Raw genomic sequence first — 13770 nt, forward strand, 5'->3', positions numbered from 1 at the left:
GCTATCATCCAGCAATATTGAGGGACTAATCTTAATATGTGAGGGTTTTTGTCACTAGCCAATGCAAGACATAACGAGACGGGAACTCCTTACTAGGCTAAGTATGTTTAGCTAATAACACGTAGGAATTCCATCTTTATGCTCATTCGGTTTAAGTACACTTGAAATGCCCAGTTAACTCCACTAGCACAAGAGGGACTGATAAATGGTCTAGCAATACTGATCTCCTACCATCATGATAGTAAAGAAAGAATATTTAAAAAGACAGTTGACAAGTAACTTTCGATACCTGAAATCACATTCGTGACAAATATAATGTTTTGGAATTTCTTCTGATAGAGATGCTTTCTAAGAATTTAGGTTAAAGGTTGGGAAGAGTAGTCTTCCAATTGCATTGGAGGCAATCTCTATTAAAGAAGCATTGGCTCCTAGAAGCTTGGTAGAGCTGTTCTTTCTCCTCCTCCCTTTTAAAGGCAATGCTCTCAAATAATATTTTGACTATTTTAGTTTCTTTATTAATTAAATCCTAGAATTTCCCTTCTGTTATGAGTAAATAGCATGTTGCATATTATGTATATTAGAACTCCAAATAAATATGAAGAATTAAATAAGCCCATTCTTCCAACTAAGCTTCCAATTCACAAAACAATGCTATTTCCAATTTATATGAATGACAGATAAAAGAATCCTCAAATAATCACTAAGAGCTGTGGTAAGGGGAGGTGAGGACTTCCAAGGAGATGAAAAAGCCTCTTTAGCTACAACAAGGAGACCTTCTTGGTGAAGAGTGCTTTCTATTAAACACCATCCTAATTCACTCTCTCTCTGCTTACCTAGCAATGATGTGGTATGATGCCTTCTTTTTGTTTTTTCTCCAACACACTCCCTCTCCTATCCGTCACTGCTGCACACTCCCGCCTACGGCTATCGCCCACCCACCCACTCGCCCTCAACTTGCCCGCCTGCACATCTGTCCGCGCCCAACATACACCCTAATTATTTCCACGTGGCCACAACCCCTACACTTAGCCAAATTTCAATCAGTGCACGGTTAGTTGCCCTATAATTGACCTAAAAACATTTTTGTTTCTTCTATGATCAAGTATAGTGGCAGCATATCAATTTCCAGAGGTAAGCAATCAATTTAACTTCATATTAATTCAAGAAAATCATACAGAATTCCCCATGGCTTGATGAGGTGTAAGAATTCCATGAAAAGGATTATTTTTATGTAGATGATTTAGATTGAAATTTGTCTAAATCAAATGAAACTATAGCTCCTATTATATATATATATATTACACAAGGATGTGAATAAGTTTCTAAATGGTGAGAAGAGAAGGGGTGATGGAGTAGATTTTTTGCAATTTTCCAACAAAAATCATGATTTTAGAGATTTAAAATGACCCAAAAACACAATCTTTTTATTATTAATTAGGTATATTTTTAACAAAATATAATTACTAACTTCTTGACACAGGTATTGGTGTGAATATGGAAAATAAGATGCTTTTGAAACATCCTCTACAATTGCTAAATCTATACCAAAGTTAGGACCTAGAAGTAGATCAGGTCAAAATTCTAACAAACTGGGTTGCTTTTGCAATTTTTTGGTCAAACAATTTTACAAATGGCCTGATTATGTGTAGATCACATATTATCATAGAGAGCATTGTGATAAGAATGGGATTCCTTGTCATGGTCAATTTGATCTGACTAGAGGAAAGTCATTATTTCCTCAGAAGCTTTCAACAGATATTTGACATTGGGTGATTTATATAATCTAGTAGAATTTCACATCAAATCAGATTTATAATGAGCATATACAGATTGTGGGAAGGAATAAGTCAGTTGGTGAACCTCCTTGTTGAGATGATTTTTTAATTATGCAAGATATTAACAATTTGCATAGGAAGTATTTGCTTTCAACTTATCGACTATATGAGAATGATGCATAACGTGTACGTATTTAAAAGAACACAAATCCCCAGAAAGTATTTTTGTATCAGGAAGGTGATCGAGGTAAAGATTGTTTTACCATAGAGATTCAAACAACTTGGCAATTGCAAAAGATGGTGGACTTTGCAAATAATAATTTATTGAGTCTTGATGCAACTTTTGGAACTAAGTATTACAAGATAAAATTTTAGAATTTCAGCAGCACATTGATAGTTATAGTACATCATCGAAGCAGGCAAAACCTTTAATGAAAGAATTACAGGTAAAAGAAAAGCTTCTAGTAGTCTACAAGCAATTTCTTTTACTAGGTAGAGGAAGACAAGAAAGAAAAGCTCTTTAAATGAAAAACTTAATCTTAGCAAAGAATAAATTAAAAAAAAACTCTTTATGTACTTGCATTGCATATGTTTAAATTAAGTGGATCACCACTCCTACTGTTGATCATGGTCATCCATGACACCCATTGGCCACATAAAGCAGAGTGCTTTTATTTAAGTTTCATTGTGTTCAAAATAGGAGTTTAATTAACTTCCATTTCAAAATCAAATTAAATCCTCAAAGTGTCCAAGAGCCACTGGCGATTAAGTCCCCCAGCTTGCAAAGCCGTAATATAATCCTTATAAACCATAGGCTTAAACACTGGAGAGCCCTCCACCAATTTGGTAACTGGGTGCACCAAACTCTCCCAATTTGGCCCCATTGCCACTGGAATGGACATTCGATCTTCACTGCTATTAACCACAGCCCTGTGCTGGGCACTCTTATACTTGTCATTGCTCAAAATCTGCAAGAGAATAAAAAGAAAACATTAACTTTGACCAGTCAGTCAATGCTAGTAAACGAGAAAGAGTGAACGCTGACCTGGATCTGGTCGCCCAGATTGACCACGAACGAATAAGGTATGGGCTTCACGGAGTACCACTCGTGACCGTGCATCACCTGGAGACCCTCGACGTGATCTTGGAGCAGCAGCGTGATCGATCCGGGGTCCGAGTGTGGGCCGATTCCCAGCACCAGATCGGGCTCGGGGCAAGCAGGATAGAAGTTGAGAGCCATGACTTGCGAGCAGCCATTGAATGCCTTGTCGATGTAATCCTTTGGAAGATCCAAGCTCTCGGAGATGAGCTCCAGGAGGAACTTTGCAAGGTTGCGAACGCGAGTGGAGTAATCGGCAGTAACTTCCCTATAAGATGATCATATACCAGTGATGTTAAGAAAGGATGGCAAGAAGGTATTTATACCTGTAAGATGCTGGCTTTTCAGGCCAGAGTTCTTGCATCTCGGCCAGTGGGAGGCAGCTATGGCGGAGGTAATCTCTCCAGCTAAAGACCTTGTCTTGTGTAACATTGAAGCTGGTTCCATACCTCATTCGGGATTCGGTGTCTGTGGAGAAGTAGCGCATTTTCTCCTCGTTTGGGAGAGCGTGGAATTCGCGAGCCACCGATTGCATTTCATCCACCAAAGAATGGGGAACACCGTGATTGATCACCTGTATGGCGAAGATCACACAATTCTCGATCAATTCTAGACCCAATGATTGGAACAAAGGGATTTTGGGACATCCAACACCCAGCAAGAACAATAGCACACCTGGAAGAAGCCCCATTGCACGCAAGCTTCACGGATTTGCGGGACAAGCGCTGCTCGAGCCTCGCTCGAATTCAAGGCGGCGCCAAGATCCAAGACTGGGAAGCTTTCCTCGCGATGAACGGCATTTGGGCGCTCCTCTTTGGATCGGATGTAAATGCCGGGCAGCTTGTCCAGGCCCGAATCCACCAGATTCTTCACACCCAAGTGGAGTGGAAGAACTTCGGTGGCCATTGTTGAGCTCTTCGTAAAGATAAGCTTCCTCTGGTTTTATACTAAAACTTTCTTGGCGAATACGAAAAAATGTCTTAGATTTTCTAGATTCTAAAAGAGGTTCGGTCCCGTGTGGCTGCTAAGAAGGAACTACGAATCTACAAGTTGGCATAGCAAAATGAACTACCGCTCAGCGGTCCAGATGGCATCGCGAATGGACGGATGTGATTGCTCTATTGGTCTCGAGGATATTCCAGGGCCATGCCACGGGCAAAGGCAATGTCGTCTTCCAGGGCGGAGGCGCCACCGTCGGCGCTCCAGCCCGCGCGGATTCTCTTCTCCGGAATCAAGGTACCCGATCTCTCGCGCCAGTTCCAGCAGCACAATGCCATCCCGTCGCTGCTCGATCGGATCAATTCGCCGCTGGCAGCTGCCAGATCCTTGTTCCAGCGCGTTCTTCCTCCTAGGGCAGCCACATCCGGCAGGGAGCCGCTGCTCCAGTCGCTCCAGGCGCGGATTTTAGGGTCGCTACGGCAGCGCCATGCCGCGCTCTTCTGCTCGGCATCGCTGGGCGCTGGCGATGATCAGCGCAAGGAGAATTCCATGGTGGTGGCGGTCAGGAAGGGTTCTAGGGGGAAGGAGGAGGAGGAAAGAGTCCTTATCAGCGAGGTTCTTGTCCAAGATAAAGATGGGCAGGAGCTGGAAAACTCGGAGATTTTGGCCACTGCTCGACAGGCTCTAAAGTCGTGTAAATCGAATTACGCGCTCACGACGAAAGAGGTCCAAGAGGACGTCCATCGGATCATCGAGACTGGATTTTTCGCGTCTTGCATGCCTGTTGCCGAAGATACACGAGATGGAGTCAGGCTGATTTTCAAGGTGCTGACTGCTGATCCTTTTTTTTTTACTTCCGTTTTGCTGCATTCTCACAATCTTTTCCACAGGTCGAGGCTAACCAAGAACTTCGTGGCCTTGTTTGCAATGGCGCAAACGTTCTTCCCACGAAGGTTATCGAGGATGCCTTTCGAAACGAGTATGGTATGCCATTTGTTTCTCTTTTCATCTTTTTTCCGAGTGGGGAAGTAGCATTAAGAATGTGTTGCATTGCTCTTTAAGTTTTGCAGGAAAAGTTGTGAACATTCAAAGGCTTAACACGGTTCTCGACACTTTGAATGGATGGTACCGAGATAGAGGCTACTTTGCACAGGTAGATTCTTGCGCATTCCTTTTTTTTGAGATGGTTCTAGTGACAGTACACAGGTGACAGACCTGGAGATAATGCCAGACGGTATTCTCAAAGTACAATTTGCTGAGGCAGTAGTTAACAACATCAATATACGATTTTTGGACAGGAAAACGTAAGCTTTTCTAGTCTGAAAGAAGTAAGGGTGTGTGAAAAGTTGAACTTGTAGGGGGGAGCCGACTGTCGGGAAAACAAGGCCCGAAACATTACTTCGCCAGCTTACGACGAAAAAAGGACAGGTGAATTCCAAAATCTTTTTTGTTTCTAGCATTAGACCCTGTATGATAAATTTACAGGTATACAGCTTGCAACAAGGTAGACGAGATGCCGAAACGGTCTTTACAATGGGAATTATGGAAGATGTCAATATCGTGCCACAGGCTGCTGGAGGTATCATTTCTATTGTTGTATATGTTATTGAAGAGGTATTGTTTTCAGATACTGGGATGGTAGACTTGACAATGAATGTAGTGGAACGTGTACCTGGAGGATTTTCCGCAGGAGGAGGGTTGTCAGGAAACGGGTATGTCATCACAACTTGTAAGAACCGAATTGATTTTCTAAATGTTACCATCTGCGCAGCATGACGAACGGAGCATTGTCGGGTTTGGTTGGGAGGTAAGACGGCTCGACTTCTATGGAATTTGTTTGTGTTAAAATGTTGGTGGCTGCAGTTTTGCTTATTCCCATAGAAATGTGTTTGGACGTAATCAGAAGCTGAACGTATCATTGGAGAGGGGTCAAGTGGACTCGATGTTTCGTATTAACTACACCGATCCTTGGATTGAGGGGGATGACAAGCGCACGTCAAGAGCAATCAACATCCAGGTAAAGCACGGAAAACTTCAAGGGACTTATCAGCTCACATATAGATATTTGCAGAATTCTCGGAGTCCAGCCTCTATGACTCATGGCGTTCGAAGAGATGTTAGTTCATCTGGACCTTCGCATGGCGGCGTGACCGTCAGCCGGCTCGTGGCATCAGTTGATTACAGCAGACCACTACGACCAAAATGGAGCGGAACCGCTGGTTTGAGCTTTCAGGTGTACGCGTGCCATTTATCTTCAAAGCTACTAACTTGAATCTACACAGCGAGCAGGAGCACGGGATGAGCATGGTCAGGCCAAGGCTATTGATGTGTATGGGGGACCACTTACATTCAGGTAGTCGGTGTCTTCACTTGGTTCTTCTTTTATAGAGAGTTTTATATCTGTAGTGGCAAAGCACATGACGACATGCTCATTGCGAAGCTTGAGCTGGTATACACGGATTCGGGTGATTATGGCTCTTCTCAGGTACAGCATCGTTGTCTGCTCGTCTTTTTCGTGAACCGCCAACCGTTTCCTTCATGTTCCAGCTTGTTTTAAACACGGAGCAAGGACTGCCAATTGCTCCGGATTGGCTTTTCTTCAATCGTGTCAACATCAGGGCCCGCCAGGGCGTGAGGATCGGACAAGTTCGATGCATAACAAGGCAGGCCACATTTGTTTTTGTTTTTCCAAAGCTGGTTTCGTAATCTCGTGGTTTTTCTAGCTTCTCTGCCGGTAACGTAGCTGGAGATCTCGCCCCTCACGAAGCGTTTCCGATAGGAGGAACAAACAGCGTCCGTGGTTACGACGAGGGAGCAGTCGGATCCGGGCGTTCTTACGCCGTGGCCAGCGGAGAAATCTCCATTCCTTTGGTAAGAAGAAGGTTTTGCTCGAACTCAGTTTTTGCTCAAGCGATCTCAAATCTTTGTTTTGCTCTTTTCTCTTTAGTGGGGTCCTTTGGAAGGTGCTGTGTTTGCAGACTATGGAACAGATCTAGGATCCGGACACACAGTTCCCGGTAAGTCGATGTGATCTTTCTTTTGAAAGCTTGTATCGATCGAGCTCTTATAAACAGGTGATCCTGCGAGTGTTAGAGGAAAGCCAGGCTCTGGATATGGCTATGGAGCGGGCGTTCGTGTCGATTCTCCTCTCGGGCCATTGCGACTAGAGTATGCTCTCAACGATCATAGAGCAAAGCGCTTCCATTTTGGTATCGGTTATAGAAATTAAGCTCTGTTATAGACATCGACGTGTTCCATTTAAATCCTTCTTTCTTGGAAGCTTCTAAAGCGTATATTCCTGGGATATTAGAATATTTAAATTATTGCGAATGTGTGACGACTTCCACACGGCTTAGGGTTTATCAGAGAGAGGTGCGCAGCTATGGCGGGGAAGCTACTCCATTCCGTGAATCTCATCGATGCGCGCAGTGGCGAATCGATCAAGGCCGCCGATGCGCTGCGCAACAAGGTAACGCTGCTCGCGATCGCGCCGCACTGGCTGCCGATGCCGCTGCGGCAGACCATGGCGTCGCTGGTCGAGGTCGTGGACGAGCTCCAGCAGCAGGGCAAGGAGATCGCGCTCGTCTACGTCGCCGTGGATCGCGACGAGGACATGATCGCCAAGCTCAAGGCGCGCGGCAACGACAGGGTTCTCGACGATCGCCCGTCGCAGGAGTGTTTTGACGATCTCCGGAAGCAGATGTCGCAGGGATGGATGGCTGTTCCTCTGGAGGATTCCGCCACGCGCGAGTCGCTGCTCAAGGATTTGCGGTCTGGAGCTGGGATTTTCCATCTGGCCGTGATTGGAGAGGATGGAGAGGTCTTAACGCAAGATGGCCTGGACGTGATCTACAAGTGGGGGGCCGAGGGGTTTCCTTTCAGCGACGAACGAATTCAAGCCCTGGAGAAGGAGGCCGAGGAGAGGAAAGCCAACCAGAGTCTAAAGTCGCTGCTCGTCTCTCCGGATCGAGACTTCGTCATTGCAAACGATGGATCGAAGGTTTGTTCTCTAGATTGTTTTCGTTGTTCTTCCATCCTTTCATGTGTTTCTTGTGTTTCTCGGTTTTAAGGTGAAAGTAGAGAGCTTGGAAGGGAAGATCGTGGCGCTATACTTCTCCGGGCACTGGTGTGGTCCTTGCCGGAGCTTCACTCCCGTGCTGGCCAGGCTTTACAAACAGCTCAAAGACAAAGGTGAGGAGTTTGAGGTGGTGTTCGTCTCGGCGGACAACGACGAAGACGCTTTCGAGGAGTACCACAAGGAGATGCCATGGCTTGCGATTCCCTTCTCGGATTCCAAGACGAGGAAGCAGCTGGATCGCATTTTCGACATAGGTGGGATCCCGTCGCTGGTGGTCCTGGGCAAGGATGGCAAGACTGTCCACACTGATGCCGTGCAGCTCGTTTCCAAGCATGGTGTCGACGCTTATCCCTTCACTCCAGAGAAGCTGGACGAGATCAAGGCTGAGCAGGAGAAGAGGCGTGCTCAGCAAACTCTCGACTCGCTCCTGGTATCAAACAGCCGCGACTTTGTTGTCACTCACGATGGCAAAGAGGTAACTTGGAAAGTTTTTCTTCCTGACGCTGAAAAGTCTTTGTTTTCCAGGTGAAAATCAGCGAGCTCAAAGGAAAGACTGTTGGACTCTACTTCTCGGCTCACTGGTGCCCGCCTTGCCGCGGATTCACGCCGGAGCTCGTCCAAGTCTACAACGAGCTCAAGCAAAAGAACGCCGAGTTTGAGATCATCTTCGTCTCCAGCGACCGTGACGAGGAGGCCTTCAAGTCCTACTTCGCATCGATGCCGTGGCTGGCTCTCCCCTTCTCGGACCGCGAATCCAAGTCGGAGCTCTCCAGCTACTTCGAGGTGGAAGGCATTCCAACGCTGGTGATCCTGGGACCCGATGGGAAAACTCTCACCGCGGCTGGACGACGCCTGGTGGGGGCTTACAAAGCAGCGGCGTTTCCTTTCACGGGCTCGCACATCGAAGCTCTCACATCCAAGGAGATGGAGGAAGCCAACGCGGTGGCGGCACAGCTCCCGAAAGAGATCACTCACTCGAGCCATCCGGAGCATCCGCTCGCGCTCGTCGTGAGCGCGTACAAGGGGCCGTATGGCTGTGATGTCTGCGATCAAGATGGTACTGGCTGGGTCTATCACTGCGCCGAGTGCTCGTTTGATATCCATCCCAAGTGTGCCAAGCCGGAGATTGAGAAGAAGAAAGCGGAAGAACAAGAGGGCGGCGGCGCCAAGAAGGAAGGCTGGGTTTGCGAAGGCGATGTTTGCAAGAAGAATTAAACTGAGCCGAATATTCTAAGGGTATAGCGAGTTTGCTCTATAGAGAGAAAAGGTGACGGAGATCTTAAAAGCCCTAAACAAGTATCGATACGTCCACTTGCTATTGTTCTTGTCAGGAATGACTTGCTTTGGTGACCTATGACATGATTTCGGCGTTTGCTGTGGTGGGTCTACAAGGAGCTCTGTGCTGTACATGATTTGATGCTTTCGCTCATTTCTCAAGCGATTTTGGTCAATTGTCAGAACACACTTACGCTGAGGTCGGCAGACGGATAATAGAAAGCGATGACTACTACATTTCAGGCTCCTTGGAGATCAAAAGGCAGTTTACAGAAGTGACTTATCTTCTCGAAAAAGTTGGACATAAACGTCTGACTGATCTTGCGGTTCGGACTCGCGACAAAGAGATGAATGATAAGTGCATACCAATAGAGAGATATCGCAAGGAGAATCGGGGCTGCGAATATATTCAAGGCCAGTGCAGCTGGCAATTGGCAGCATCATTCGAATCTTGAGCCGTGAAGAAAATGCAAAGTATCGGATCGGCTGCATAGCGCAGGACAAGGTCTGGTATTCCAGATAAACCAGAGCTCTTTGGACACAGCCACTCGTTGGTGGCTTTTGTTATGGAGCCCAAGTATGAGTTAGCCAAGCAATACATGGAATGTTTCGGAGAAACAACAGCAAGGCTATGGCCGACAAGAAGAAGAGCCAGTATACATTTACACAAAGATATATATCCTTGGAGTCCCAAGGATTTGGCCTAGTTATCTGCAGGACTTTAAGAGTGGCTTGCGATAGAGGAGGCAGCTGGATCGCATTTTCAACATAGGTGGGATCCCGTCGCTGGTGGTTCTGGGCAAGGATGCCGTGCAGCGCTCTGGAAAAGAAAGACTTTTCAGCGAAAGGAGAAAACTTTCCAAGTTACCTCTTTGCCATCGTGAGTGACAACAAAGTCGCGGCTGTTTGATACCAGGAGCGAGTCGAGAGTTTGCTGAGCACGCCTCTTCTCCTGCTCAGCCTTGATCTCGTCCAGCTTCTCTGGAGTGAAGGGATCCGCATCGACGCTTGGAAACGGGAGCTCAAAGGAAGACCGGTTGCCGCAGATTCACGCCGGAGCTCGTTCAAGTCTTCAACAAGCTCAAGCAACATCGATGGTCTCTCCTTCTCGGATCGCGAATCCAAATCGGAGCTCTCCAGCTACTTCGACGTGGAAGGCATAACGCTGGTGATCCTGGCACCCGACGGCAAAACTCTCACCGCGACTGGACGACGCTTGGTGGATCTTACAAAGCAGCGGCGTTTCGAACCTAGCTAATTTACAAGTGAGGTTTCAACGCAAATGACGTCATTTTCAAACAAAAGTTTGTAGGCCTCGCGGCGGCATAGGAATCTGCTGGCTCATTGATCCAGCTAGCGTCGGCACCATTCTCTTGGGTTGGGTGCAAGCTCCCTTTTGCGAACCCAATCGTGAAAAGAATGTCCTGTTTCTCCCCAGAGATCTGCCTCCTTCTAATGCCGGCCGAATCTAGATAATCCGTGGCGACAGAAATCTAATCGCACACCTAACATAAAAAATCCCACCATATCTCTTCATGTTGCCCTCTACTTGGTAAAAGTGTACCCTACATTCGTTCTCAGTTTTTCCAATCAAGCTATGAAGTGTAACTTGATCTAGCAGGAAGCAGCCAACGCAGAGGCAGTATAGCTCCGAAACAGGAGCCATCCGGTCGTACAAGGGGCCGTATGGCTGTGAATCAAGATGGCAATACTGGCTGGTCTATGGTCCAATCAACTGCGCCGAATATTCTAATGGTATGCGCTTTTCTCTTTTATAAGGCATAATTAGGGTTTGTAGAGTCCATGGGTTTGCTAGTGTATTTGCGAAGGATTTTCCGGAGGGATGGTGCCCAAAAGAAAGAGGTGGAGAAAGGGGAGAATCTTCCGGATCAGAAGCAAAGGCAGCAACGCAAAATTAAAATAAGAGACAGAAGATTTCTGGTGACGAAGGAGGAGCTGATCGATTACTGGGCGAGTTATGATAAGGTACGTGGATTTGGATCCGTTCGCGAGTGGATTATAGCACCATAGGAGTTCCTGTGATCTTCTAACACCGTTGCTTTCAGGATCTACTCCAGGAGAAGATGAAACCGTGGATTTGTAAGCGAGTAACCGAGTTTATGGGGGCAGAGGAGGCGTCCACTGTCGACTTGATTGTGAACAGTATCTCCGTAGACCCTGAATCTATGCGGGATAAGCTAGCCATCTTGGATGATGCAAAAGAAAAGCTTGTGCTCAAGATATGGCGGATGCTTATCTTTGAGATCAAAGATGGGGATACCGATCATATGTTGACAGAGTTCCTTGAGAAAGATGGCGATTCTTCAAGCGATGCAGAACTCTGTAAAACTTTGCAGAGGCAGCGAATCCTAAAGCTAGTAGAGATGATAAAGAAGAAGAGAGCCCGGGACAACAAGGACGATAAACAGAGAACTACTGGGAGGAAGAAGAGGAGGATTGAGTGATGATTTTGTCTTTGTAAATCCATTTGGGATTCTAATGTTTAGATTTGAGCAAGTTGGCCAGAAGAACACAAGCATAACCAGCCCCGGGATCTTCCTGCTTTGGATCGCGAATCACAGAGCTCGCGGCATCCTTTCCACTGCCGAGATCCTCTACATTTTCGTGGTGCTTGCAAGCTCCAAGCAAGCAGTTCCACTCCAAGGAATCGGGAGAAAAGGGCATGGTGGTGATGAGCTCCTTTGCTTGGCTCAAGTAGCCCATCCTCGCCAGCATGTCGACCATGTAGCAGTAGTGCTGCTTCGTGGGGGACATGCCAAAGTCAACGGCCATCGACAAGAGGCAGGACCGCGCGGTGTGGAGCTGACCGGCATGATTGCACGCAATCAGGACCCCGACAATGCAGCACTCGTCCGGGGAGTCAACGCTCCTCATCAAGTCAAACAGCTCGAACGCCGACCGCCATTGACCGTTGTTGGCGTAGGCGGCGAGAAGCGTGCCCCAGGAGACTGTGCCGGTCAACGGCATGGTCTCGAAAAAGGATTTTGCTCGCGACAGGTTTTTCCCCTGAGCAAACACATCCAAGATTATTGTCCAGGACATGAGATCCCGGTCGGGCATTGAGTGGAAGAGAGACAGTGCTTGATGGAACAGCCTTTGCTCTGCTAGGGCCGACAGGATTGCGTTCCAGGACGCGAGATTTAGCTCCGGCATAACGTTGACTAAATTCACTGCTTCTTCCAAATGCCCGTTTTGGGCATATGCACAAAGCAGCGCGTTCCAGCTAACAACATCCTTTTGCGGCATGCTATCGAACGTCACCTTTGCTTGCTCTGTTTTGCCATACATCGCGTAGATTCCCACCATTGCCGTCCACGATACCGCACTCCTTTGCGGCATAGAGTGGAACATTCGCTCGGCCTCGTCAAGATTCCCTGTTCTGGACAATGCCACCACCATTGCGGTAAAAGCGACGAAATCTCTCTCCTGGAGCTGCTCGAAAACTCGTCTCGCGCATACGATGTCGCCAATCTCCGCAGAAGCAACCAGCACTGCAGTTCCAGCCAAGAGATTGAATTCTGGCATTTCGTCCCAGAGATCAATAGCACGCCTCCAATGCCCGTTCTGGGCATATGCAGTTACCATTGCAGTCCAGGCAACCAGATCCCGTAGAGGCATCATGTCGAAGATGGCTTCCGTTTCTTCGTTTCCACCGTACGTGGCATACGCGCTGAGCATTGACGTCCAGGCAACCAGGTTCTTGCCGGGCATAGCGTCGAATATTCGCCTGGCATTGAGAATATACCCGTTATGGGCATATGCCGAAAGCATCAGCACCCACGAGAAGCAGTCCCTGCGGTGCCCGATCGCGTCAAACACGCGGCGTGCGGATGCAACGCTGCCGCACCTTCCGTACATTTCAATCGCCTTGTTGAGCAAGAAGATGTCCGGAGGAGAAGGGGCGGAGAGGAGAGAGTGATGGATGCGATCTGCGGTGGAAAGATCTGTGCATGATTTGAGCAGCGTGATCGTGGTGGCTCTATCAAGCATATAGATTCTTTGCTAAGGAAACATTCTTGTTGTGAGCGCCGAGGATGTCAAAAGTGGTTTTCAAGGTGTGGGATTTGACGTTTGTGGACGTCGAGACGAGCCTCCGGGAAAAGACGCTCCACAAACTACCACGCCTCGTCCAGTGGGGTTTCTTGTGTGGAACAATGATGACCAGCGACGAAGGTTGTACACCTCTTGGTAGCTACTTGACGTTGACGGTGCGAGACGTGCAAGCAGCAGCTGCCCATGCCCAATAGGGGTCTGATCCTGTCGCCTAGTAAGATCCTCCTCGGAAGCGCCAGTCTTTCATGAGCGCTCGGGAGGAGGCTGCCACCGGCAGTCGTACAGAGATGATCGGGAGGTTGACCTTGACATGTAGTCCTTTGATGACAATGCAAATGAAAAAGATTGCTTGGTTCATTAAAAAAGAACTATAATATATTAGTTTTAATCTTTATTCAAAGTGGTGCAACTTTTGTTTGCAAATTTATCATATTAGAGTTATGAAAGATAATTATTTATTGAATATTTGGTGGCTATCACAGAGATATACTTGAGGTGCTAGCAGGCAATCGTGGCAGTGTTGGTTTGGA

General features: G+C 47.2%; 4 protein-coding genes across 4 annotated transcripts; 2 read left to right on the forward strand and 2 right to left on the reverse strand.

The window, feature by feature from the left end:
* Nucleotides 1-2422: 2422 nt before the first annotated feature.
* On the reverse strand, nt 2423-3805 carry LOC9631616 (protein DMR6-LIKE OXYGENASE 1). The gene is made up of 4 exons (XM_002968324.2): nt 3550-3805; nt 3201-3448; nt 2821-3142; nt 2423-2743 (listed from the first exon to the last, which is right to left on the reverse strand). Exons 1-4 carry the CDS (start codon nt 3778-3780, stop codon nt 2507-2509), a joined length of 1038 nt encoding a protein of 345 aa, XP_002968370.1. The 5' UTR covers nt 3781-3805; the 3' UTR covers nt 2423-2506.
* Nucleotides 3806-4017: 212 nt separating this feature from the next.
* On the forward strand, nt 4018-7106 carry LOC9631617 (outer envelope protein 80, chloroplastic). The gene is made up of 16 exons (XM_024673226.1): nt 4018-4638; nt 4704-4797; nt 4884-4966; nt 5020-5117; nt 5172-5241; nt 5299-5392; nt 5441-5525; nt 5585-5620; nt 5677-5830; nt 5885-6046; nt 6096-6166; nt 6220-6298; nt 6361-6476; nt 6537-6684; nt 6761-6830; nt 6888-7106. Exons 1-16 carry the CDS (start codon nt 4021-4023, stop codon nt 7040-7042), a joined length of 2133 nt encoding a protein of 710 aa, XP_024528994.1. The 5' UTR covers nt 4018-4020; the 3' UTR covers nt 7043-7106.
* Nucleotides 7107-7154: 48 nt separating this feature from the next.
* Nucleotides 7155-9196, forward strand: LOC9631157 (probable nucleoredoxin 1). The gene is made up of 3 exons (XM_002968024.2): nt 7155-7813; nt 7884-8366; nt 8417-9196. The coding sequence occupies exons 1-3, from the start codon at nt 7196-7198 to the stop codon at nt 9104-9106; spliced, it is 1791 nt and encodes a 596-aa protein (XP_002968070.1). The 5' UTR covers nt 7155-7195; the 3' UTR covers nt 9107-9196.
* Nucleotides 9197-11662: 2466 nt separating this feature from the next.
* Nucleotides 11663-12898, reverse strand: LOC112345816 (pentatricopeptide repeat-containing protein At2g35030, mitochondrial-like). The gene has a single exon (XM_024673319.1). It carries the CDS (start codon nt 12896-12898, stop codon nt 11663-11665), a length of 1236 nt encoding a protein of 411 aa, XP_024529087.1.
* Nucleotides 12899-13770: the final 872 nt, after the last annotated feature.

Source organism: Selaginella moellendorffii, unplaced genomic scaffold, assembly GCF_000143415.4.
Source record: "Selaginella moellendorffii unplaced genomic scaffold, v1.0 SELMOscaffold_10, whole genome shotgun sequence".
NCBI classification, from domain to species: domain Eukaryota; kingdom Viridiplantae; phylum Streptophyta; class Lycopodiopsida; order Selaginellales; family Selaginellaceae; genus Selaginella; species Selaginella moellendorffii.